The 26080-nt window shown below is 61.2% G+C and overlaps 1 protein-coding gene and 1 non-coding gene across 3 annotated transcripts; both read left to right on the top strand.

Moving 5' to 3' along the window:
* The first annotated feature begins 819 nt into the window (after nt 1–819).
* On the top strand, nt 820–26054 carry EVPL (envoplakin). Of its 2 annotated transcripts, none has more exons than XM_058704191.1 (22): nt 820–1457; nt 11322–11421; nt 11743–11897; nt 12001–12127; nt 12898–13023; nt 13250–13288; nt 13426–13587; nt 13680–13787; nt 13971–14066; nt 15015–15140; nt 15627–15773; nt 15998–16152; nt 16329–16426; nt 16732–16904; nt 18233–18411; nt 18509–18647; nt 18757–18950; nt 19397–19547; nt 20840–20923; nt 21027–21137; nt 21239–21331; nt 22019–26054. In XM_058704191.1, the coding sequence occupies exons 2-22, from the start codon at nt 11359–11361 to the stop codon at nt 25463–25465; spliced, it is 5973 nt and encodes a 1990-aa protein (XP_058560174.1). In that variant the 5' UTR covers nt 820–1457; nt 11322–11358; the 3' UTR covers nt 25466–26054. The 2 variants fall into 2 exon arrangements, with proteins under 2 accessions (XP_058560174.1, XP_058560173.1); XM_058704190.1 differs by lacking the exon at nt 820–1457 and adding an exon at nt 8224–8557.
* On the top strand, nt 19112–19255 carry LOC131498685 (U4 spliceosomal RNA). The gene has a single exon (XR_009255556.1). It is a non-coding gene; the product is annotated as a U4 spliceosomal RNA (small nuclear RNA).
* Nucleotides 26055–26080: the final 26 nt, after the last annotated feature.

Genomic DNA, 26080 nt, shown 5'->3' on the forward strand with positions numbered 1-26080 from the left:
TACGTGTCCTCACCCATCCTGTCCTGTCAAGCGTACCCCGACTTGTGGCAACTCGGCCATGTCCGAGGCCAGATAGGGCAGTGTTCGAGAAGGTGCCCCCCATCAAGATTTTTAGATGCCATAAATTATATTTGAATCAATTTCCATGCTGTTTAAACTTTCTCCCTTAGTGACCCTTTTCTATTTCTTTCGTAGCATCAATAACAGAAGTCCCAAAAGCAGTGTAAGAAAGCTAGGGATAAAAATGATTTAGACATGAGCCGTATCTGAAACCACTGAATCCCTTTTGGGGACGCACACTCACCCCTTAGGAAGGCAGAGCCACTGCGGGCAGTGTTGGCTTCCCTGCGGCACAGACCTGGAGCCTACTAGGGCGGCTTGAAGGGAAGGTTGGGCAGTTAATGAAGGCCTGAGACTGTTCTTTCAAGATGGAACCCACGGTACCTTGTGTTTTTCCGGGGAAGCTGCAGAGGGTGGGTATTGCCAGAAGTTAGGAGACTGGAAGACAAATCAGCCGCCTGTGTTAGAGTTGAATGTTGTGTAGGACACCAGGTGCTCAGATTGTGAGCTCTCCTCCCCTCAGGATCTGCTCTGGGTCAAAGAGCCTTAGGAGGCGGGTTTTGTTTCTAAATGGAAAGTTTTCCCATCTGTCCCACGCGGTTGAGGGGTGTCCTCCCCCCCTCTGACGATACGGCGCGGATGACCTGAGCCTGACGTCTTGGGTTTTGGTCCCAGAGGCTTGGAGCAGTGTCTCTAATGGTCTGAGGGAGCCCTGGGGGCCTTTATCCTTTTCCTCACCCTCTTCTCCCTCTTCTTGGCAGCACCAGGCTGTGGTCTAGGTTCTGTACTTCCCTCACCACATTCTCTGCTGACCCTCCAGCCACAGCTGGGCCGGGCACCCCCCTGCAGGCAGCCCTCCAGCCTGCATCTCCTGCCCCCATCTGGGAAGGCGTCCCTTTGTATTGCAGATGGCCCTTCCTGCCCCTCCCACTCTTTAGAGTGCTGGCGTCAGTAGGGGATCAGAGTCTGGAGTCAGTCATTCTGATTGACCTTTTCTAAGCTTTTCCTTTCTTGTGGCGACACCAGAAATTCCCTTCGTCCCAGTGTCCCTGGCAGCTGCTCTGTAGTGGTGGCTGTGGTCGGCCAGTGAGGCTGTAACAAGATATGTTTAGTATTAAGAGCACATGTTTACACAAGAAGACAGACCTGGCAGGGCCGAGGTCTCCGACTAGTTTGTATATCCCTTCACACAGGATCCCTTGACATTAAACAGCCTGTCGCGGGAGACAGAGGGCCAAAAGCAGGACCCCATTCTGTCCTCGGGCCAGGAAGCAGCTCTCCCCTCTTCATGGGAATGGGTTCAGACATGAGCCCTGGGCTGCTCCTTGGGCCGGCACAACTTGCTGGGTAGAGTCACAGAATGAAACGCCAGCGGCCACTCAGTCCTTCCTGCACAGGTAACGAGAGATGCAGTGAGGTCTCGGGGTATAAGGTTTGGGTGCGGGCACCCGCTCTGCTTCCTGTGCTTGTTCCTGCAGTTGTGGCTCCCCTCCCTCCACCCAGATGAGCTACGCTTGATCAGCAGGTTTGGACCCTGCCAGAACTTCAGTCTCCCAAGTTGAAGAGAGTAGGGGAAGCTTAATTTGGTCTCTGCACTGTAATTTTTTTTTTAATGTTTATTTTTTGAGAGAGAGAGAGAGAGAGAGTGCAAGTGGGGTGGGGGGGGGGGGCAGAGAGAGAGGGAGACAACAGAATCCAAAGCAGCTCCAGGCTCTGAGCTGTCAGCACAGAGCCCGACACGGGGCTGGAACTCGAACCCTGAGCTGAAGTCGGACGCTTAACCGACCGAGCCGCCCAGGGCGCCCATGGTCTCTGCACATTTAGAACATGCCCTACAGCTGCTGTGCTCATGGTTTCTATTTGCTTGTCTGTTGAGTGGTGGCGGTCTTGATTTGCAGAAGCAGTAGTAGTGAAAAGCTAACTTCAGTTCCCAGGGGATAATGCTGAACATCAGATTCAAAGACATAATTTGGCCAAGTTTGTTGCCTGTGAATCTGTTGGTCCTGTTTGGAAAAAAGGAGCGTTGAGACACCTGGGGTCAGACAAGCCCTGCCTTAGCAGTTTCCTACGTTTTTTCCTCCTTTCTTGTGATTGTTCTGGGGTACTGGGCCTCTCTGGTTTTACATTAAGCTGAGAATTCTTGGATTCCCTGTTGGAAATGAAACACTGCCAGGCTGGGTCCCATCTCCTGGTGGCATCCTGAGCCTTTGACCATGGCCCTGAGGTGACAGCCTGTGGTGGCAGTGCACCCCTCCCCCCACGGTGGCCTCACCCCCTCTAGGAGAGGACGATGGACTCCGGGGACTTCTCGGGAGGGGCTGTGCTCCGCCTGGCCACTGTGATGCTGTGATGCCGATTTGGCTCATCTGGCGTCATTCGTACCAGAAGCTAGCTGATGGCAGAATTCTAAACAGCACATGGCCATCCACAGCCTTCACAAGCTTGGAACCTTCAGAGGCCTAGGAAAATGTCCAAAGATAGGAAAAACATGTGTTGGTTTTAGTTTTATTTTTAAGACACTTGTTGCTACGGAAGAGACGGAAACCAGGTTTAGCTGTAAAATTTATCGATGTTCCAAAGCCGAGAGATAAATTGGAAGCTGCCTGCATCCTGACAACCCCAGCTGGAAGAATCTAGCCCGTGGGTCTACCAGGTGTTAGGGAGCCTGCACGGGGCACGGGCAGGACGGGCCCGGCTGCAAGCACCGCCCAGCACGGTAAGCGCTCTGCAATGTTAGTGGTGTTACCAGTTGGTAGGAGTTAGAGGAAATAGGATCTCGGATGATGAGTACCGATGGAATGTTCCCGAGAACCTTTTGTCTGACCTTTTCGATTTCGAACTGTTAAGGGACTGATCTCAGGATCTAAGGTTTGACTTTTTAGTTTTGCTTTAAGGCGGGACTGTGACAGCCTCCACGGCCCTATCAGAGCCTGTCCGTCCGTCCGTCTGGCGAGCTGCTCTGGGCAGGTGCCAGGACCTGCAGAAAACCCCAAGCAGGCGGGGCTCCGCTTTCCTCCCGGCCGCACCCTCTGCGTTGTGTTGGAGGGGGAGCCCGGCTTCTGTGGTCCCCTTTCTTTCCACCTCCATTAACTGTCACTGTGTGTCCTCATGCTCAGTCTGTGGTTGAATGACTCTTCACACGTGGAAAAGAGCCACATCCCTTCTATTAGGCTGAACTTCTCCCAGGGATCTTCTGGCAGGAGGCAGACAGGTAACCGGTCCCCGAAAGCTGGCGGTGGTAGCTCGCTCTGGCTCGTGTGTGGAGTGGAGAGGGTGTGGAGGTCCTCACCTGTAAAAGAGGGGCGTCTGTCTCTAACGGAGAAGGACAGCGGGCACAGGGCTTAGTACCCAACAGCCACTTGACAAAGAGGAATTTCCTTCCCTTCGCTCCTCTGTGGACGCAGCTGGCATTAGAACACGTGCTTCTCCCTCCAGTGCTGCCTGTAGCCCGTTGGCACCTGTGCCCCTTCGGGGCTCTGACTTGGGGCCTGGCGGGAGGAGCTCCTGCCCAGCTAGGACCCGTTCATAGAAGTCTCTTCTCACTGTCGCCCAACAGGGAGCGGCTCTCTCCTGGGACAATGTGAACCCTGGGTCCAGGAAGCGGGGCTGCCGTGCAGGGAGTTGGCCGGGGTGGGCTTCCCTCAGCGCACCCCACGGCCTTTCTCTGCCGCCCTCCCTCCAGAGCCGGGCCCTGCTGGGTCTAAACAGTGTCACCAGGACAACCAGCCGAGTCCACAGAGCTGCCTGTCCTGTGTGCTTCCAGTTTCCTGGCAGGGAAGACTAATTAGGAAGGGCTGCTCCTCAGCTGTGAAGACTGTTGCTAGCTCTTTCGGTTTTGTTCTGTAAACCTTGTCCTTCCTCAGGCCAGTGCCCAGGGCTCCGTGCAGGTTCGCTGCCTCCACCAGACCTGAACTTCACAGGTGGGCCGCAGGTCTTCAAGGTGGCAGCCCGGAGCCCTTGGGCACCCTGGGAGACCCGGAGGCCCAGCAGTTCCTGGATGACAATGGGCAGCTGCAGACTTCTGGAACTTTCTGGAACATAGGGGTTGCTTGTGCAATAGCAGGCTTCACTGCGGCCCAGAGGCGGGGCCGTCCCAGCACTGGTCCAGCACCTGGACTGGGCCGGCCTCTGTGGCCCAAGGCTAGGGAAGGGAAGTCACTCCTAGAGGGGAACAGACACCAGAAGGCCGCCTTGACCTTGTCCTCTCAGGCCAACTTGGGACTTGAGGACTCCTGAGGTCACCCTGTATTCTCTGTCTCGCCATCCAGTATGGGGGGCCCTAATCTCGCGATAGGGGGGGTTCGTTTGTTGGTTGGTTTGAATTGCTAGACTCTTCCTGTAAAAGGCCCAAAAGGAAGAGCTCCTTTTCCTCCTGTTCTGCTCTTTGGCAGCCATGGTCACCTTCTGCTTGTCTCCAGGCTGACCTCCAGGCTTGTTGGGTTCCGGGGCCCACAGCTCTGCCTCCCCTGGCGCCTGCAGGCAGAGGGAGGCTCATCCCTAACGCCCTGCCCCGGCAGCCCTCACCTCTCCAGGCCTAGCTGGTGGAGGCACCTTCGCTCCTCAGCGGGCCAAGGAAGCGTGAGGCAGGAGAGCTTATCAGTCAGCTCGGCTCCACGGGCCTGGTGGCAGAGCTTCTGTTCAAACAGGGCAATTTGCAGAGATGGAAGTCTGGCCTGATCGAGGGCCACACGGGAGCTTGGCAGGTGATGGCTCCCAGGGCAAAGTCGGCAATTGCCACCATCTGCTTCAGCAGGGAGAAGAATGCCCCTCTCTGCAGGAACCCAGAGAGCAGGGGGGGGGGGGGGGGGGGGGGGCGGCGCATAAGCCCTGGCACATGGTCCCAGCTGCCACCCTGTTGCCCAGCTGCGTGCGTGCATGGCGGCCTTGGAACTGGGACCTGGGCGGCTTTCAGTTCTGATCAGCCCTGCTCTGGCCTCCGGCCCCACGAGCTGCGAGTGGCCCACGTCACTCGGCCTGCGTGCTCCAGGCTGGGGGATGCAAGCAGCTACTGCTTGAAGTCGTAGCTGGCACGGTGCTGGGGGGAGACCTTGGACTAGTCCACCTCAGCTGCTCACTCCACAGAGGAGGACGCAAGCTCCGGGCGAGGGGAGGCCCTGGTGGCAGGACAAGGAGCCAGGTGGAGCTCGGCCTGCCTGCTTCAGAAGGAGATGTGGCAGGGGCGAGGCCTGGGAAGCCTGAAAGTTGGGACACCCTGCCCAGCTTCCAGGTCAGAGCTGTTTGGTAGAATTGTACAGTTGGCCCCTGAAAAAGATGGGTGTGTACTGTGCAGGCCAACTTATTTGGGGCTTTTTTTTTTTTTTTTTTTTTAATAAATGCAGTCCAGGGGCGCCTGGGTGGCTCAGTCGGTTGAGCCTCCGACTTCAGCTCAGGTCACGATCTCACGGTCCGTGAGTTCGAGCCCCGCGTCGGGCTCTGGGCTGATGGCTCGGGGCCTGGAGCCTGCTTCCGATTCTGTGTCTCCCTCTCTCTCTGCCCCTCCCCCGTTCATGCTCTGTCTCTCTCTGTCTCAAAATAAATAAACGTTAAAAAAAATTTTTTTTTTAAAGAAAATAAATGCAGTCCAGTACTATAAACAGATTTTCTCTTCCTAAAGACTTTCTTAATATTTCTTCTCCAGCTCTCTTCATTGTGAGACTAATACACATCACATATAAAATATGGGCTAATCGAGTAGGTTGTTAGTAGTTAAGTTTGGGGGGAGTCAAAAGTCATGCAGAGATTTTCAACTTAACGGGGGGCTGGCACCCTGCACCCCCCACATTGTTCAAGGGTCAACTTACTGTGAGCCACAAATGCAAGCCACATCTGTAATTTTAAGTTTTCTGGAAACGCACATTAAAAGCGAAGTAAAAGCAACCCATAAAACTATTTTTTTAAATGCATTTCATTTAACACAGTGTTTCCAAAATATTTTGACTTCAATCAATATAAAAAAAAAATGAGATATTTTACATCTTTTCATACTGAGTCTTTGAAATCAAGTGGCTGCCGTGTGGGGCGGTACAGGTCTCCATGGAGGCTCTGTCCCATCCCGGCCTTCTCAGTGACACTTGGCTTGCTCACATATTTAAAGCCCTACATCTTTTCTTTCTTTGTCCCTTCCCTTTCTCCTGTGCTTTTAGTCTTGGGGGTCAGGATCACTGCCATCTGACTAGGAACATCTCCGAGATCAGGCTGTTCCTGCCTGCGTGTCAGCCCCTGTCTGGGGAGCTGGGTGCTGATTTGACTCGGCATTAGACAGTCACGCCAGGAATTCACCTCTTGGTTTTCTTGCAGTGAATCAGTTAGCCTTAATCGCTGGGGCGTGTGCAGGCCTCCTGTGTGCTCGTTTATTTCCAGGAGAGCTTCTGCAGACAGGAGACAAAGCTCAAATGTTCCAAATCTCCGCCTCCTGCCTTCTCCAGCCCGGGTCTGCTTCCCTCTCCCCTGTCCAGGGTTAAGGGGCCCTCCCCTGGCCCCAGCTGTTCCCAGGGCTGGAGTCTAGACCTCTTTTCTCCCTGCCCCCTCCCTCCATTGACCACCACCACCCAGGAAGAGACTTGGAGCTCTCGGGAAGGCAGCCTTCCTGTCTCGGCTCTCCCAGGGGCTGCCGCCACTTGTCCAATCTCGAAGATAAGGAAGTGAGCTCTCCGGGTGGATATGCGAAGTTGGCGTTCAGGACTGGCTGCTGGACCTTGCAGTCATTTAAACAATGGCCCTGTTCTGAGAACGGTTGATTGCTAGTTGTGGTTAGAAGAAAATTGTCACCCTGCAATAACAGGGAGGGAGGGCTGAGGCGGCGGGGGCCGTGTGCCCTCTGGGCCTGGCCTTCCATCCTTGGCTCCCGCTCACCATCACGTTCAACTGGGAGCAGGACTTTGGAGACCAACCACTCTGCTCTCCTACTGCCACTTGCTCTGTCAAGGCTCCTTGGTGCCCTCCCCACCCCTGCTGCCCCCCTCAGCCCCTGCCCCTCCAGGATGGGTGACTGCTGTGTCCCCTCTCCAGGACCAAGTTCGGTGGCTTGTCCATGAGATGCTGCCCGAAGGGACTCAAACCTTTTCTGTCCTCCCGGCGCACACGGCCGGTCTCAGCTCTGTCCCTGCCGTCTCCAGTCGGAGGGATCCTTCTTTCTTCTCTGGGTGTTTTCTGCCCTCAGCTGGGCCTGCCGGGAGGTCCCAGGCCTCCAAACCCAGCACGACTGCCTCCCTCCCTTTTGCTACTGCCCCAGCCCTTCCTCCACCGGAACTGTAATGGTTCCAGGGAGTGGCTCTAGAGCCGCGGAAGGGTTCTTCTCGGCGGGCCAGTGAAATGAGTGGCTGGCAATAGAGGGGGCACCGTGGGAGAAGGCGGCTACCGAGATGGCCTCCCTGGCACTCAGTGTGAGGAAGAGGCCACGAAACTGGTACGGCTGTCCGCCACTCCACCTGTCTTGAGAAAAAGCCACCAGGGACCACTTCTGGGGGACCAGGTGAGGAGAGGTAGTCAGGAAAACCCAAGTCTAGTAGCTTCCCAAGCGGCTCAGCCGGACCCTAGGCTCAACAGCACCTGAAGGCTAATGCTGGGGGTTCTTGGGGGAGGGGCGCCGCAGCCCCTCTGGAGCTGGTGTCGGACTCTTTGGAGGATCCCAGCGATGTCCTACTGCATCTGGCCCCAGGGCCACGGACAGACAGGATGACACTGAGCCAGCCAGGAAGACCGGGCAGCGGGACTGTGGGGTGTCCTCTGGGGAGCCAACTGGGTGGTGCCCGCTTTTAAAAATGTACCTTGCGCCAGTTGTCTGGGGTGAATGCCCCCTGGCTGCCCCATCATGGTGGTGGAGAGCACAGAGCAGAGGCCGGCCGCCCCCGGCCGGTGGGGTAAGAGCTGTGGGTGGGGGCGTGCCCGATAGCCCGATAGCCAGGTGCCCTGTATTGCCTGGAGGTGTTTATCAACCCCCAGCCCGAGCTGCAGGCTGCGAGGCCGGGCTCCTGTCTTTGAGCATGCGCAAGCCTCTGTCTGTCCGCAACCCTGTCCCTCCTGGGCTCGGCTATTTCCCCGCCTGCCTGGATGCGATCTCTGCTGCTTCCCTCTGGGCGTGTGGGTGTAACAAGTCCAAACCTTCTCTGGGAGTCAGGCAGGCTCGGGCGCCCCGCCCTCTGGGCTGTGCCTCTTCCTCCCAAACTGGTTGTGCAGGAGCAGCTGAGTGTGGGCAGTGTGGGTGCATGCGTGGCAGCCCCGGCCGGCGCCCGCTCGCCGCCTCACCTGCGGGGAGGGGCCTCCCAGAAACTGCCTTCTCGGTGCCTGGCCACCCCACCTCGCCAGAGCCCAGCTGAGCAGCCAGCGAGGACACACGCCCGCTGCCTGCCGCCCGCCTGCACCGGCCGAGCCCAGCCTGAGCGGCACCTGCCTTTACAACCATGTTCAAGGGTCTGAACAAAGGCTCCCAGGGAAAGGGGTCCCCTAAGGGCTCCCCGGCCAAGGGCTCTCCCAAGGGCTCCCCCAGCAAGCACAGCCGGTAAGTGGGGCCCGGGGCAGCGGGCTGGAGCGGGGTGGTGCCGGCCCAGGTGCTCCCATTTCCACCTGCCAGTGGCAGCCCGCCCGGAGCTCAGGACCAGCCCAGTGCTGGCATTTAGTGTCCCGAGGCCAAAGGGCCCCGGGGGTGGACTCTCTCCCTTGCCCAGACAGCTCCAGTCCTAGCAGGAGGCCAGGGACGGCCTGGGGCTCCCACATTCTCCAAGGGGCCTGAGGGCCACGGCTGGGGGTGCTCTGCAGGAGACACGATGGATGAGGAGGGCCCCGGGGGTGCTGGGAGACCGGAGTGCCTGGCTCCCCGTCCGTGGCTCTGCCCTCACGGCTCTGCTTGGGCTGGGCTGACCCTTGGAACCTGGGTACAGGGTGGGCAGAGGGACGGAGGCGGAGAAGGGAGGCTGGGTGCCTGGCGCAGGGAGGCGGGGCTGTTGTGCTCCTGGGTCCAAGCTGTAGCTTTCCTCTCCAGGCTCTCACCTGGGGCCTTGAGTTTTGTTACAGCGTTGGGGTGTGAGGAGAGGGTGCCGCAGGGAAAGGGGAGGGCCAGAAGGCCCGGGACATCCTCAGAGCCTCCCTCTGCTGCCCCAGCTCCCTGCCCGGCCCGGCCTGCCTCTCGACAGCCCCATGGTCCGCAGACAGACTTGGCTGCTCCCTTCTCATTCTTCCCTCTCACTGGCCGTCAGCCCCCTCTGCAGGGTGGAGGTGGCAGATGGGAGTGGAGATGAAAGGCTCATTACCCTGATAGGGATCAGGGTGATGACACTGAGGCTGGGCTTCTGGGCAGACAGGAAAGACGGCAGTTAGGACTCTCACTGCAGTGACCTGTCCTTTGGGGCTCCTGGGCCCTGCCCAGGGTGGAGTGTGCTCCTCCCGATGGGAGCAGCCCTCCCAGGAGGCCAGGCCTGAAGACAGGTGACCCGGGGCTCAGGCAGGACCCACAGCCCCCCTGTCCCCAGCCAGGCTCCAGGGCAGCGCTTTCCTAGCCTGGGGCAGCTGGCGGATCTGTCTACACAGCTCGGTTGGCTCTGGCTGCAGTCACCCCACACAGGGCTCATTGTTCCCCTCATGTGCAGTCTATTCCTTTGACACGTTTATTGAGCACCTACTGTGTGCCAGGACTGTTCTAGGCACTGAGGATGCCACCTTACACAGAACCAACAGGTCCTTAACTTTGTGGTGCCTATATTCTAGTGGAATAAGACCTAGCTGGATGCCGACTACACAGGCTGCACACTGGCTGCTTCAGATGGATTCATCCTCCTAACACAGAAACACTGTGATGTAGATAGTATTGAAGCCCCACTTTACAAACGAGGCACTTCGGGCACAGAGAGTTTAAGCAACTTGCCCAAAGCCACACAGCAGTATAGCTCTGGAAAGTGATCATACCCAGGCTGTTTGGTCCACAGTTGTTTCATTTTTTAAAAATGTTTATTTATTTTGAGAGAGAGCACTCGTGAGCAGGGGAGAGGCAGAGAGAGAGAATCCCAAGCAGGCTTTTTGAGATCAGTGCAGAGCCCAACTCGGGGCTCAATCTCGGGAACTGAACCGTGAGATCATGACCTGAGCCAAAATCAAGAGTTGGATACTAGGGGCGCCTGGGTGGCCCAGTCGGTTAAGCGTCCGACTTTGGCTCGGGTCACGATCTCACGGTCCGTGGGTTCGAGCCCCGCGTCGGGCTCTGGGCTGACCGCTCGGAGCCTGGAGCCTGCTTCCGATTCTGTGTCTCCCTCTTTCTCTGCCCCTACCCCACTCACTCTCTCTCTCTCAAAAATAAACATTAACATTTTTTTTTTTTTTTTTTTGAAAGAGTTGGATGCTTAGCCAAATGAGCCACCCAGCTGCCCCTGCCCAGAGTTCTTTCTGGCACCATCCCTCTGTTGGGGCAGCCAGGGGTGGGGGTTCATCCTATGATCCCTAATTCAAGGCCAGCTCCCTGAAGCCTTCCCCTTCCCCAGGGCCGTGACCTCACAGGGTGCTGTGCTTATGAGGCTTGGAAGGCTCTACCTGTTACTAGGTTTGCTTGACCCTCTAGGCCGCAGGGCGTGAGCTCAGGCACACACAGCAAGTGCCCGGTGCAGAGGACTCTGGGGAGCCAGATCAGGCTTATACTCTGCTCCTTGCTGTGCGACCTAGAGCAAGTCAGGTCCTAATCTAGGCTTAAATCCCCTTAATCTGGGGATGTTGAAGTGTCCGCACAATCTCTATGCCTCCCCCTGCCCCAGTGCTGTGTGGCTCCTTCAGATGGTTATTAGCCTGGGCATAGGCAAAGGCCAGGGTGTGAGGGGGAGACAGGGCTGGGGTGGGAGGAGGTTGGGGTGGGGGACATGCCGCCGCTCCCCTACCCCCAGCCAGCCCACTGCCCCTCCCAAAGCCCAGCCATGCTGTCTCAGGCCTTAGCGGCTGAGGCATGATTCACTCCCAAGTGAGAGGCAGGGAGCTGGGTGGGGTTAGGAACTCACTGCCAGGATGGTGATGTTGGCCTGCTCCCTTGTGCCAGACACACTGGAGACCCCCATTCTCTGATCCCTCATGTGGGGACAATGCTCTCCGACCTTCAGGACTGGGAATCTCCCAGAACCTCCTGCAGAGAGAGACCAGAGACCCCACGTCTTGGATGCCGCCCTTCTGGGCAGGGAGCCTGGCTGCAGAGAAGAACAGGGCCGAGGGACACAGGGGACCCCACACAGGTGGACCCCATGCAGGTGGCTCTTTTCCAACCAGACTGCTCTCTGTCCCCACCCCCACCCCAGGGCTGCCACCCAGGAGCTGGCCCTGCTCATCTCCCGCATGCAGGCCAATGCCGACCAGGTGGAGAGGGACATCCTGGAGACCCAGAAGAAACTGCAGCAGGTAAGGCCGCAGGGGTGAGGGGGCAAGGGAGGCTCCCTGGAGCATCTGGAGTGCAGGCGGTGAAGGTGGGACAGACCACCCTTGGCCTTCTCTGGTCGTTCCCCAAACACAGTGGGAGAGAGGGCTCCGCTCTGCTTCTCTGTTGGACTTCCAACTTGGGAGGGTCAAAGGGGCTCCCCCAAGTCTTTGCACCTGCCCCACAGATGCCCTGGGCCTGGCCCTCTGCTGGTGTGGGCACCGAGGTCGGCAGATGGGAATGCGAGAACGGGGCTCGGGGCAGGGGTGATGATGGGCAGCGAGGATGTGGTCCCACACCCGCAGGACCGAGTGCATGGCGAGCAGGACCAGGCCCTGAAGCACCGGCAGGAGGTGGGCCGCAGCCTGAAGGAGGCCGAGGTGCTGCTGAAGGACCTCTTCCTGGACGTGGACAAGGCCCGGCGGCTCAAGCACCCGCAGGCCGAGGAGATCGAGAAGGAGTGAGTGGGGTGGCGGCCGGGGCCGGGGCTGGAGAACGGAAGCGTCGGGGCTCCAGGGGAGCCCCAGGCCCAGCCCTGACCTGCCGGCCCCCCTCCTTCGTAGCATCAAGCAGCTGCACGAGCGGGTGACCCAGGCGTGTGCCGAGTACCGCGCTCTGTACGAGAAGATAGTGCTGCCCCCCGCCGTGGGGCCCAGAGTCGACTGGGCACGGGTGCTGGAGCAGAAACAGGTCAGGGTCATCCCCAATGTCGGAGACACCTCAGGGAGCTCAAAATCACAGCTGACCCAACCGGAAATCACAGAGCTCTGTGTCATTGGGGGGGGAGGGGGGCTGCTGAGTGCTTGCACCTGGGAGGGTCTGGGAAGGGAGCGCTCCCAGGGGACCGTGCGCAGCCAGGGAAGGCTTCCTGCAGGGAGGGGTGTGTGAAGAGGTGGGAGGGTTCAGTTAGGTTGGGGTGAAATGGTGAGAGGACATTCCAGAAAGAAGAAACGGAGGCTCCAGCCTGGGGTAGGGTGGGAAGCGGGGTTTTCTGGGGAGGCAGGCAGAGCCAGGTCATGGGCGTGTCACCCTGAGCATTGGGTGGGGAACCGTGCCTTGATATCACAACACAATGAAGGGACAGTGGGGAGGGCACAGGTGTCACAGGTGTCGCAGGTGTCGCGGGGTCCCAGAGCCTAGCGACAGGTGTGTAGGCGGGAGGTACCGAGGCCAGGGCAGGTAAGGAGGCAGGGAGGGGCAGGAAGACATTTTAGCGGCCAAGCTCTGCATTCTGGGGACCAGTAGGCATCGGGGACTGCAGTCGTGATGACGCTCAGCCAGGGCCACCAGAGGGCAGCATGTCCCCCGGGGTGAGCTGCCTGCCGTTCACCTGGGCTGCTCTGCGGGCCTGTCCACCCTCTGCCCCAACGACCGACTCCGCTCCTCCGCACGGGGACGCGGGGAGGGCGTGGGAGGGCTGGCGCCCTGCGGCTGAGCTGAACCCCCAGCTCCTTCTGCAGAAGCAGGTGCGCGAGGGCCGGTACGGGCCCGGGATGGCCCAGCTGGAAGAGCAGATTGCCGAGCACAACATCCTGCAGAAGGAGATCGAGGCCTACGGGCAGCAGCTGCGGAACCTCGTCGGGCAGGTGGGGGATGTACATCCCTGCCTGGCCCTCCCCCTCCCCCTCCCCCTCCCCTCCCCCTCCCCTCCCCTCCCCTCCCCTCTCTCCCATCCTAGCCTAGGTGGCCTGGCGGGCCCTCTGGGGCAAGGGATGGAAGTGGGGGACACAGTGGGCCCAGGACAAGGGGTACAATCTCCCCTGGATGCTGCCTCTTGCTGAGCCTGCTCTGTCTCCCCCCTTGGTGAAGCAGGACGCAGCTACCATCCGGAGCCAATACCGGGACCTCCTGGTGAGCGGAAGGGCTGGGCGGACAGGGGGAGGGCTGGGCCTGGCCCCCTGCACCCTTCCCGGGGCCAGCGTTTCCAGGCACAGCCTGACGGCGCCCCCTGCTACCCCCCTTCCCCCGCCACCTCCCGCGGAGCACAGAAGGCGGCCTCGTGGCGCGGGCAGAGCCTGGGCAGCCTGTACACGCACCTGCAGGGCTGCGCGCGCCAGCTGAGCGCCCTGGCCCAGCAGCAGCAGGGCATCCTGCAGCAGGACTGGAGCGACCTCATGGCGGACCCCGAGGGCGTGCGGCGGGAGTACGAGGTCGGCGGCAGAGTGGGGGGCCGGGGGAGGGGGGCACGCGGACATCCCGTCCCGTCCTCCCCCGTCACTGATGCTCCGGACTCTTCCCCCAGCACTTCAAGCAGCACGAGCTGCTGAGCCAGGAGCAGAGCGTCAAGCGGCTAGAGGACGACGGGGAGCGCATGGTGGAGCTGGGGCACCCGGCTGTGGGGCCCATCCAGGTGCGAGGGACAGAGGCCGCCCGCGGTCTCAGGGCCGCCCGCTCCCTCAATCCGGGGGCTCCCCAGGGAGGCTGGGGAGAGGGAGACACGGCCCAGGGTGGGGCCGGCCGAGCGGGCAGCGGATGGGTACACGGGGCGGGGCGGGCCGGGCGCGGTCCGAGGGCTGGGCGTTGCTGTCCCCAGACCCACCAGGGGGCCCTGAAGATGGCGTGGCAGAACTTTCTGAACCTGTGCATCTGCCAGGAGAGCCAGCTGCAGCATGTGGAGACGTATCGCCAGGTGAGCCGGTGCGCGGGGCCGGGTGGGGGCCCGAGGAGACAGGGGCGGGCGGCCACCGGGGCCCTGGGCGCAGAGGTGCCTGGAGAACGGCACAGGACACGCTCACACGGAGGGAGACAAGGCACCTCATAAAAACGGCAGAGCTGTGTCATCGTGACCGGGTCCCAGAGGGAAAACGAGGTCACGCAAACATTCACAACAGGGTGAGGTGGCTCCCGGGGGGCCGGGGGGTGGGGAAGGGGTTGGTTCTCAAAGGCAAACTAAATAAATTAGTTAAAATCTTACTCCTCTGCATAAATCACAAGGCGATGTTTCATATACTTTGAGAGGGACATAAGCCAAAGGGGTTTTCCTTCCTTTTTAAAAATATTTTCCTACATAACTGCCATGCCGTTATCACACGGACAAGAATTCCACAACATCACCCAACTGCAGGATGTTTCTTTTTTTTTTTTTTTTTAAGTTTATTTATTTTGAGAGAGAGAGCATGCATGAGTGGGAGGGGGGCAGAGAGAAAAAGAGAGAATCCCAAGCAGGCTCCGTGATGTGAGTGCAGAGCCCGAAGCGGGGCTCGATCCCACGAACCGTGAGATCATGACCTGAGCCCAAGTCAAGAGTCAGATGCTTAACCGACAGAGGCACCCAGGTGCCCCCAGGAGTTTCTTTGTAAAGCACACTCCTAGCTTCCACTTGGGGGCACCCACCCCAGGTTCCAGCCAGGACGACAGCAGGTACTGGAGTAAGCAGGAGAGCCCTACTCCATCTGGGCAGGAAGCACAGAAGCCACGGTGTTTCATAACCCTGAAACAAGCCCCGTGAGCCAGAAACGCCCATTTGCAGAACACTCCGGTTAAAAAGGCCGCACGGCCTGGGTAGAAAGGCCAACGGTGCAGGGGCCAGTGCGGGGTTGGTGGGCAGAGCTCTCCCCCTGACTACCCACGACCTCAGTTCCAGGAAGAGGCCGACTCCGTCAGCCAAACCCTGGCAAAGCTGAACTCCAGCCTGGACACCCAGTACAGCCCTGCCCCTGGGGGGCCCCCTGGCGCCCCCACAGAGCTGCTACAACAGCTGGAGGTGAGCGAGCCCCACCAGACCACCTGCACCCCGCTCCAGGGGACGGGGCTGGCCCTTGCGTCTAGGTCTCACCCTTCTCCGGGGACTTATTCCCGTCCTGAGCCCACCCTGGGTGGGGAGGAGAAGGGGGTCTGCTCTAGTAGGAAGGGGCTGGTCTGTTACCAGCAAGCCCTTTCCACCTCTGGGCCTCAGTTTCCTCACCTGCAATGCGACAGAGACCACCTGGGAGGGATCTGTGCGCGCCCACCCCAGCCCCTACTCTAGAGGCCTGGGTGATGCTGAGCAGCCCCCCACCCCGCCCCGCCCCACCCCACCCCACCCCACCCCACCCCACCCCAACCAGCAGACCCCAGGATCCTGGGCCCCTTGGAGGGCCTTCTTTTACTTTCCTGACTTAGAGACCCTGTCTTCATGAAGGCCCCTTGGCTCTCATGGTGGGGGTGGGCAGTACGGGGCAGGCCTCAAGTGCAGCCTGGGACCCCACAGGCAGAGAAGAAGCAGCTGGCTGTCGCTGAGAAGACCATTGGGGACCTGCAGCGGCAGAGCCATCAGGTGGCCCCTCTGCAGCAGCGCAGGAACCCCCCCCAGCAGCCTCTGCACGTGGACAGCATCTGCGACTGGGACTCAGAAGAAGTACAGGCTCTGCCCGCCCAGCCGCAGCCCTGCCTCCTCCAGTCCCACCATTGCCTCCGCTCCCACCCATCCCCACCCTGCCCCAGCCCTCTGTCCTCCAAGCCCCGCTCTGCCTCTGGCCTGTCCCTGCCCCTACCCCAGCCCGTGTACCCAGCCTGGCTCCATCTTGGCCTCAGTTCCCCCTGCCCCGAGCCAACACGAGCCCCACCTGCCCTGTCCCCCAGGTGCAGCTGCTGCGGGGTGAGCGGTATGTGTTGATGGACAACACCGACCAGCACACCTGGGTCGTGCAAGGCCCAGGTGGGGAGACCAAACGTGCCCCAGCCGCCTGCTTCTGCATCCCGGCTCCGGACCCTGAAGCCGTGGCCAGGGCCTCCAAGTGGGTCCGCCTGGGGATACTCGGGGGCAGGAGGCAGGCTGTGGGCCCAGACCAGGTCCTGTGGTGTTTGCCCTTCACCTGGAGCAGTGACTCCTGGGGCGGAGTTGGGGGGGGGGGGGGGCCGGCGCTCAGAGAGAGAGGAGAGACGTCCCTCTCTGATCTCCCCCTTGTTCTAGGCTGGCCTCGGAGCTGCAGGCCCTGAAGCAGAAATTGGCCACAGTCCAGAGCCACCTGATGGCCAGCACTACGCAGCCCTTACAGACTGGCCAGCAGGGTACTGAGGGCTGGCCAGAGACTTGGGGATTGTTGGGAGAGAAGGAGTAGATTCCTACTTTGGTCGCTGTCGGGGGGGTTGTGATGGGCAGGGGGGACCCTGGATTAGGGACTTCTGCTGGGGGTTCCATCTCTTGGGTTGGCAAGCCCCGAGGGAGCATGGTCCCTCCCCCAGTTGGGCCCTACCCACCCGCCTCCCTCCCTTCCCCACACAGGATGCTATGGGGGCACCAGGGAAGAGCTCCTCAGGCAGATGGGCAGAGGGGAGGTAGGCCCTGGACCCTTACAGGAACTCTATGCCCCCAGCTCCCGCTGGCTCAGCCCCAGAAGACCCACAGGCCCAGAAACTCCTGACACAGATGATCCGACTGGATGGAGACCTAGGGCAAATAGAGAGGCAGTTGCTGGCCTGGGCCCGGGCCCCACTGAGCCGCACGGCACCACTGGAGGACCTGGAGGGCCGCATCCAAAGCCACGAGGTGGGTGGATGAGCGAGGACAGCAGGGATAAGAACAACCCCTCCCCTGGGGGCGCACGAACTAAAGGTGAAGCGAGTGTGCGCACAGCCGCAGGGACCCGAGGCAGGGAGCGGACAGTCCAGGGTTCAAGACAAGCTGACTCCCACTCTGGCTCCTCCGCTGACCAGCTTTGTGATCTTGGCAAATCACTTAACCTCTCTGGGCCCTGATTTCCTCGCCACTGCAAACAGACACAGTGATACCCATGCATCTGGTTGTCCCAAGGATGACGTCAGGCCCAAGGAAGGTTCTAGAAGGGCAGGGCCCAGGGTAAAGGCCCTGGACCCTGCACTTGGGAGGTGTTCCAGCGAGGGTCCCGAGAGCAGCAAGGAAGCCTGGGCTTCCTCCTGGAGGCAGGTGGGGGAGCCTCCCCAGGAGAGGTTGCAGTGTGTAAACTCCATCACAAAAGGACAGTCCTCTGAGCGCTAACAGTGAAAGCAGCCCCTCCCCACGGGGCAGGGAGGAAGGGGGTGGCGGTTTGAGTTATGTCCTTGCCGACCAGTTTCTGTTCAATACAGTGCTGGGGTTTGGTTTCTAAATTTTTGAATCTCGTTGGCCCATGTCCCCATGCAAACAGCTGTTCTCTGCTCCACCTTGTACCGGAGGTGTGAGATGCTCAGAGGGCCGGTGGGGACAGGAGGGCTCCCGGGCTGGGACAGGATGCGCGGGAGGTGTTGAAGACTGGGTCTTGACTCAGAGGGGACGTCATGGGGGGACGGCAGAGCGGGCAGGGGGCAGAATGCAGCCTCAACACAGATCCCCCCGCCGCCTGAGGCTCTGGGGCTGACAGGGGGCTGGGCCTTTGCACCTGAGTCACCAGTTATGACTGCATGGGGACATGGCAGCCCCCAACTGGGTCCTCAAGTCCTGAAGCCACCACGTCTCCCACGTTAGGGGTGCTGAGGGCCCTAGGAAGCGCACTTAGGCCTGAAGGTAGACAGTGAGTGGCTGAGGAGGAACAGAATAACCCATGTGGACAGAGCTAGGGCTTTGCCGCCTGACCTGGGCGAACGGGCAGGGAACCGTTTTGTGAATGGCACAGTGACACCCACAGGGTCGTGCTGCCTCCTCCCATCAGTCTTTCTGCAGATGAAGACACTGGGGCTCAGGGAGGTTGACAGGCCCAAGGTCATCCACAGGGGGATGCTGGGGGCCAGGACTGATCCCTGATCTCTGGCCTCAGCCCAGGCTCATACCCACCAAGCTCTGAGGCCTTGTGGGCAGGGTTGGGTGGGCCCTTCTGGAAGGAGACCTCTGATCCTGTCCTGCCCCGCCCCGCCCCACCCCAGGGCACAGCCCAGCGGCTGCAGAGCCTGGGAGTGGAGAAGGAGGCAGCCCAGCAGGAGTGTGAAGCATTTCTGTCCGGCCAGCCCGTGGGCCCCGTGGCCCTGCACCTGCCTGTGGTCCTCAACAACCTCAAGAACAAGTACAGTGACGTTCAAGTTCTCTGCAACCTCTACGGGGAGAAGTGAGTGCTCCGGGGACTGGGAAGGGGGACCGCTGGGTGGTGCCATTGGGGTGCGTGTGGCCCTGGGAGCTCCTGACATGGGGCCCCCTTGACACAGAGCCAGAGCTGCCCTGGGTCTGGAGCGGCAGATCCAGGACACGGAGAGGGTCATCCGAGGCTTGGAATCTTCTGTGGCACAGGAGGCCCCTCTCCCTGCCAGCCCAGGCGCGCTGCAGGAGAGGGTCAGCGAGCTGCAGGTGAGGGGCCGGGTGGCCTTGCCGAGCATTTGCGGGGCGGTGGGGGGGTGTGGGCGTGGTGACTCATGGAGCCACGAGGGTGCACGGCGCCATGTCCCCTCCTCCCCAGCGCCTGCGGAGGGAGCTGCTGGAACAGCAGGCCTGCGTGCTGGGGCTGCACCGCGAGCTGAAGGCCACCGAGCATGCGTGCAGCACCCTGCAGAACAGCTTCTGTGAGTTCTGCCAAGATCTGCCTCACCAGCAGCGCCAAGCGAGGGCCCTCACCGACCGCTACCACGCTGTGGGGGACCAGCTGGACCTGCGGTGAGTGGCTGGGCTGTTAGGGCTCGAGGCACGCGCCCCCCCCCCCCCCCCCCCGCACCAGTGCACAGCAGTGGCTGCTGCCACCAAGCTGTGTGACCTTGGACTGGTGACTTCGCCTCTCTGAGGCTGGGTTTCCTCAACTCTAAAACGGGATAATAACCAACTTTGCGCAGTGGCAGTATCGTAGCCCGTGAGGTTTATCCGAGGTGCGATTATTGCTAATTAAAATGGGATAATAACAGCACCCGTCTCCCAGGGTGAGCCTGCCTACCTCCCTGGCAGAGACTGTCTGGGCCTTCCCAGAATGCCCAGCTCCAGCATAGGCCCAGAATAGGGCCTTCTGACCCGTCCCAGGGAGGAAGGCACCCACCAGTCTCCTCTGTGCACCCCTCACCTGTCCCCAGAGGGTAGCTGTCACCTCTGCTCCGGGCCTCCTCCTCCTGCAGGGAGAAGATGTTGCAGGACGCCAGCCTCACCTACCAGCAGTTCAAGAACTGCAGGGACAACCTGAGCTTCTGGCTGGAGCACCTGCCCCACAACCAGCTGCGGCCCAGCGACGGGCCCAGCCAGGTGGCCTACAAGTTGCAGGCGCAGAAGGTGAGGAGCTGGGACCGCAGGCCACCTCCAGCCTCTCTGGGGGCCCTTCCCACAGGGAGAGCTGCCTGTGCGTGTGTGGCCCCCTAGTGGCCAGCATGCTAAGAGACCTCAGAGCTCAGGCCCCTGCTGGGGTCACCCCCACCCTAAACACTCGCTCCACCTGGCCCACAGAAACGGCAAGGCCAGCGCCATCTGGTATGAGGTGGGCAGCGAGCTTTACGCTCCTGGGGGTTCCAGCTCCTACCTCATCCTCTTCCTCCTACTTGCCAGTCCCCTGCTACGCACTGGCAATGAACCAGAGGCGACGGGCACAGCCAGTCTGGTGGGGGAGGCCAGTGCCTTGCAGACCACCTTGCTGGTGAGTGCTCTGGTGGAGAGCCAGAGCCCCGTGGGAGCCCCTGGCAGGACACGGGGGGGTCAGGGCAAGTGGTCTGGAAGACAAGGGCCTGGGGCTGCAGGAGGAATGACAGTGTCTAGGGAGAAAGCAAAGGGGTATAAGGTCGGACAGGTGGCTTGGGACAGAGATTCTTAGACCTGGCTGGAGATTAGAATCACCCAGGGGGCTTTTAAAACATCCCTGTCCCAGAACCCCACTCCAGACTGATTAAATTGGAATCGCTGGGACCAGAACGTCGGTACTTTTTTTTTGTTGTTTGAAGTTGATTTATTTATTTTGAGGGAGAGAGAGAGCATGCGTGTGTGCATGGAAGTAAGAACGGAGAGAGTGAATCTCAAGCAGACAGCACGTGAGCCAGACTCGGGGCTCGATCTCACGAACCGTGAGATCATGCATGACCTGAGCCGAAATCAAGAGTCAATTAACTGGCCGAGCCACCCGGGTGCCCCACATCAGCACTTGTTAAAAAGTTCCCCAAGTGAAGAAAAGGGGCGGCCAAGGTTAGGAACGATTCAGATGGAGCAGTGGTCCTCAGGTCCCTGGACCTGTAGCACCAGCATCATGGAGACAGTTAGGCGTGCAAATTCTCAGGCCCCAACCCAGCTCTGCTCAGTCATGACCTCTGGAGGGGGGCCTTCAATCTCTGTTTCAACAAGCTCTCTAGGTGGGTCACAGGGTGAAGGCCCCTGGGCTAGAACGTGACTCTGAGGGGCACTGGGCAGAAGGAAGGGATTCTCCCAAAAAGAGGAAGGAAGAATTCCCGGAAAGGGCAGTTTCCCAGGTGAACTCCTGCCCCTGAGGCCCCTGGAGCGTGCTGGCTGCCTGAGGCCCCGGAGGAGGGCCTGGCTGAATGGTGTTTGCCGACCTCCCTCGACTCCCGCTTTCTCCCTGGCAGAAGCTACAGCAGGAGATCCAGGGCCGAGAGCAGGACAGGGCCATGGCGTCCCGCCTCTCCCAGGACCTGCAGGCAGCCCTCCAGGTAAGCACTTCACTTATCTCCCCTCCCTCTGCCAGTCCTCTGCTCTCCCATCCCCTGTCTCCCCCACTGACCATCGGCCTATTGTCCTTCCCTCCCTGTTCAGGACTACGCGTTGCAGGCAGATACCTACCGTTGCTCCCTGGAGACCACTCAGGCAGGGTCAGCCCCCAAGAGACCCCGAGTAGCTCCCCTGCAGGAGAGCATCCAGGACCAGGTGAGATGGGACCCGGCGAGGCTCAGTGTCCCTCGGCACCAGCCCTGCCAGCTCTGGAGCTGACCCTGTCCTCCCTCTCCCTCCCTGCTCCCCGTCTCTAGGAGAAGAACTTGACAAAGGCCTACACGGAGGTGGCAGCTGCATGCCAGCAGCAGCTGCGCCAGCTGGAGTTTGCCAGAAGGATGCTCGAGAAGGTACGGGGACAGCGCCCACTCCGTCCCTGTGCGAGGCAGCCTGGGCTGGTCACGGACATGGCAGGCTCGGCGGCCTGAGGGGTACAGCTCTCTACCTTCCCCGGTTCTCTCCCCAGCGGCTCTTCCAGGCTGGTAACCGTCTCAGAGTCAGGCCCTGGAGATGTCATTCAGTGCAGTCACAGCTTAGCCACTGGGCAGTCTGCCAGTGGGGACAGGAGAAAATCCCCACGCAGTCTTTAGCTCAGGACCAGCCGCAAGGGGCAAGAGGCCACCTAAGTCTCCCTCCCTGGGAGACAGAAGCCTTCCATGGCTCTTGGTGTCTGGCTGAGGAACTTGCCACCTTTCTCCTACACCGACACTCCCAGAGGAGCGTGGGCCCATACCCGGGAGCCTGGCTGGAAGGGGAGGGGCAGAGGTTTGGAAAGGAGACCCTGTCCTGTTTGCACATTCTGGTGCAAATTCCTCCCGAACACTGCCTTGCGTCGTGGGGCTGAGGGGTCCTCTCAAAATCCCGCGTCCAAGGTCTGCGACTCCTGCTCCCGGAACCTACCAGAAGCCTCAGGAAGCAGGGAGGGGTCTCTGATCTCAGCGTGCAGTGGGGGTGATAGAAATGGGGCTCATCCCTCCCCCCCCCCCCCCAGCCCACCTCCCCTCCAGGACTCTTTCCCTCCTCCTCTCCCTCTGCAGAAGGAGCTCAGTGAGGATATCCAGGTGACCCATGATGCACGGCAGGGGTCTGAGGGCCCAGCCCGAGCAGGGAAGGATTCCGAGGCCCTGAAGTCCCAGCTGGAGGAGGAGAGGAAGCGGGTAGCTCAGGTGCAGCACGAGCTGGAGGAACAGAGGAACCGGCTGCTGCAGCTGAGGACCCAGCGGCCCTTGGAGAGGCTGGAAGAGAAGGAAGTGGTGGAGTTCTACCGGGACCCCCAGCTGGAGAGCGACCTGTCCAGGGTGAAGTCCCAGGTGGGGGATGAGGTCAAGAAGCGGGCCAGCCTGCAGGCAGACCTGGAGGCAGTGGCCCAGCAGGTGGTCCAGCTGGAGAGCAAGAGGAGGGCCATGCGGCCCCACCTGCTGACCAAGGAGGTCACCCAGATCGAGAGGGACCCTGACCTGGACAGCCAGGCGGCCCGGCTCGGCCGCGAGATCCAGCACCTGCGGGGACAGAACGCCACCGTCTCGGTCCGGCTAGAGAAGCTCAAGAAGGAGCTGCTGGCCCTGGAGAAGAAGGAGCCGAACGTGAAGGAGAAGGTTGTGGTGAAAGAGGTGGTCAAGGTGGAGAAGGACCTGGAGATGCTCAAGGCGGCCCAGGCCCTGAGGCTGCGGCTGGAAGAGGACACCGTGCGGAGGAAGGGCGCCGAGGAGGCCGTGGCCAAGCTGCGGGCTCGTCTCGAAGAGCTGGAGCAGGCAATCGGCGCCGTGGAGCCCAAGGTGATCGTGAAGGAGGCGAAGAAGGTGGAGCGGGACCCGGGCCTTGTCGAAGAGGCGGCGAGGCTGAGGAGCCTCCTCGAGGAGACCCGGAGCGAGAACGCGACCCTGGCGCGGGAGCTGGAGGAGCTGCGGGGAAGGCACGGCGCGGCGGAGGAGCAGAAGCCCAAAGTGGAGCTCCGGGAGCGCGTCCACGAGACCTTCCAGGTGGCTCCGGAGACGCAGCAGGAGATGGCGAGGCTCAGGGCCCAGCTGCAGGAGACCGCTGGCAAGAGGAGCCGCGTGGAGCAGGAGGTGGCGGCGCTGCTGCCCGACCTGGCGGCCCTGCGCGCCCAGAAGCCCGCGGTGGAGTACAAGGAGGTGACGCAGGAGGTGGTGAAGCACGAGAGGAGCCCCGAGGTGCTGCGGGAAATCGACCACCTGAAGGCGCAGCTCAACGAGCTGGTCAACGGCAGCGGGCGGGCCCAGGAGCAGCTCATCCGCCTGCGGGGGGAGCGCGACGAGTGGAAGCGGGAGCGCTCCAAGGTGGAGACCAAGACGGTGAACAAGGAGGTGGTGCGCCTCGAGAAGGACCCCGTCCTGGAGAAGGAGGCCGAGCGGCTGCGCCAGGAGGTGCGAGAAGCCGCGCAGAAGAGGCGGGCGGCCGAGGATGCGGTCTCCGAGCTGCAGAGTAAGTACCTGCTGCTGGAGAGGAGGCGGCCCGAGGAGAAGGTGGTGGTGCAGGAGGTGGTGGTCACCCGGAAGGACCCGAAGCTCCGCGAGGACCACAGCCGGCTGAGCCGGAGCCTGGACGAGGAGGCGGGCCGGCGGCGGCAGCTGGAGCGGGAAGTCCAGCAGCTGCAGGCTGGCGTGCAGGAGAGGGAGGGCCTGCTCGGCTTCCAGGAGGACCGGGGCAAGAAGCTGGCCGCGGAGAGGGAGCTGCGGCGGCTGACCCTGAAGATCCGGGAGCTCGAGGAGCAGCCTCCCGTGCCGCAAGAGAAGATCATCATGGAGGAGGTGGTCAAGCTGGAGAAGGACCCGGACCTGGAGAAGTCCACGGAAGCCCTGCGGCAGGACCTGGACCAGGAGAAAGCCCGGGTGACGGGGCTGCATCGGGAGTGCAAGAACCTGAGGGTCCAGATCGACGTCCTCCAGACAACCAAAGCGCAAGAGAAGACCATCTACAAGGAGGTAATCCGGGTGGAGAAGGACCGGGTGCTGGAGGGTGAGCGGTCCCGGGCGTGGGAGGCGCTCAACAGGGAGCGTTCGGCCCGGCAGAGCCGGGAGGAGGAGGTGCGGCACCTGCGGGAGCGCATCGGCAAGGCCGAGGCGCTGAGGAAGACGCGGGCCCGGGAGGAGGCCGAGCTGCAGAAGGGCCGGGACCAGGCGGCCCAGGAGCGAAGGCGGCTGCAGCAGGAGCTGCGGGAGCTGGAGAGGCAGAAGCAGCAGACAGTGCTGCGTCTGCAGGAGGAGGCGCAGCTGCTCAGCCAGAGGACGGAGAGCGAGCGGCAGAAGGCCGCCCGGCGGGGCCGGGAGCTCTCGCAGCTCGAGGCGGCCATCCTCCGCGAGAAGGACCAGATCCACGAGAAGGAGAGGACCCTCCGGGACCTCCACGCCAAGGTGAGCAGGGAGGAGCTCAACCAGGAGACCCAGACGCGAGAGACCAACCTTTCCACCAAGATCTCCATCTTGGAACCGGAGACGGGGAAGGACCTGTCCCCATACGAGGCCTACAAGAGGGGCATCATCGACCGAGGCCAGTACCTTCAGCTACAGGAGCTCGAGTGTGACTGGGAGGAGGTCACCACCGCGGGCCCCTGTGGGGAGGAGTCCGTGCTCCTGGACCGCAAGAGCGGGAAGCAGTACTCCATCGAGGCCGCCCTGCGCTGTCGGCGCATCTCCAAGGAAGAGTACCATCTCTACAAGGACGGCCGCCTCCCCGTCTCCGAGTTCGCGCTGCTCGTGGCGGGGGAGACCAAGCCCTGCTCCTCCCTCTCCATCGGCTCCATCATCTCCAAGTCCCCCCTGGCCTCCCCAGCGCCCCAGGGCACCGGTTTCTTCTCTCCCAGCCTCTCTCTCGGACTCGGCGATGACAGCTTCCCCATCGCCGGCATCTACGACACAACCACAGACAACAAATGCACCATCAAGACGGCAGTGGCCAAGAACATGCTGGACCCCATCACCGGGCAGAAGCTGCTGGAGGCCCAGGCGGCCACGGGGGGCGTCATAGACCTCCTCAGCCGGGAGCGCTACTCCGTGCACAAGGCTGTGGAGAGGGGGCTGATCGAGAACACCTCCACGCAGAGGCTGCTCAACGCCCAGAAGGCCTTCACGGGCATCGAGGATCCCGTCACCAAGAAGAGGCTGTCGGTGGGCGAGGCCGTCCAGAAGGGCTGGATGCCCCGGGAGAGCGTGCCCCCACACCTGCAGGTGCAGCACCTGACTGGGGGGCTCATCGACCCCAAGAGGACCGGCCGCATCCCGGTCCCGCAGGCGGTGCTCTCTGGAATGATCAGCGAGGAGCTGGCCCAGCTTCTGCAGGATGAGTCCGGCTATGAGAAGGATTTGACAGACCCCATCTCCAAGGAGCGGGTGAGCTATAAGGAGGCCATGGCGCGCTGCCGGAGAGACCCCCTGAGCGGCCTGCTGCTGCTCCCAGCTGCCCTGGAGGGGTACCGCTGCTACCGTGCCGCCTCCCCCTCAGTACTGCGCTCCCTGCCCCTGCGCTGAGGGGGCCAGGCGGTCCCGGGGGAGCGGGTGTGAGGGGGAGGGTGGGACACGTGCACTCCTCGCCCCGGGGGGAACAGCCTCATCCAAGCAAGCGGGTGGGTCCTTCCTCTGATACCTGTGCTATTACTCGGAAGTTTGCGGTGTGGGACCCCTCCCCCAACTTTGGCTGCCCAGCCCATCCCCATCCCCATCCCCAGACCCAGCCATCCATCGGCACATCTGTCTCTCCTCCCTCCTCCCTGCCCCAGTGCTTCCAATAAATGAGTTCTCCCCGCATCTCGTTCACATTTGGGAATGCAGGATGGGTTTGTCTGAGCCATAAGCACAAGGGAGAGTTGCTGGGGTCCTTCCCAGGTGGGAAGCAGACCCATCCACCCAGCCTGGCCAAGGGAATGGATGCTTCCAAGGGCTCTGGCTCCCTTGGCTCTGGGAGGGGTGCACCGGCAGGCCCCGGAGAGACCCCGAACAGCCCCTCCCGTCCCCACTGCCTCTACTCCGGGACTTTGACTTGTGGCCAGGAACAGTCTCCAGCCTTCTGTCAACCTCCCCCTTGTCAGCAAGTCCTTGGTACGCGCCCTTCCCCCCGCCCTGCCCCCAAGAAAAACACTGGAAAAC

Source organism: Neofelis nebulosa, chromosome 16, assembly GCF_028018385.1.
Source record: "Neofelis nebulosa isolate mNeoNeb1 chromosome 16, mNeoNeb1.pri, whole genome shotgun sequence".
NCBI classification, from domain to species: Eukaryota; Metazoa; Chordata; class Mammalia; order Carnivora; family Felidae; genus Neofelis; species Neofelis nebulosa.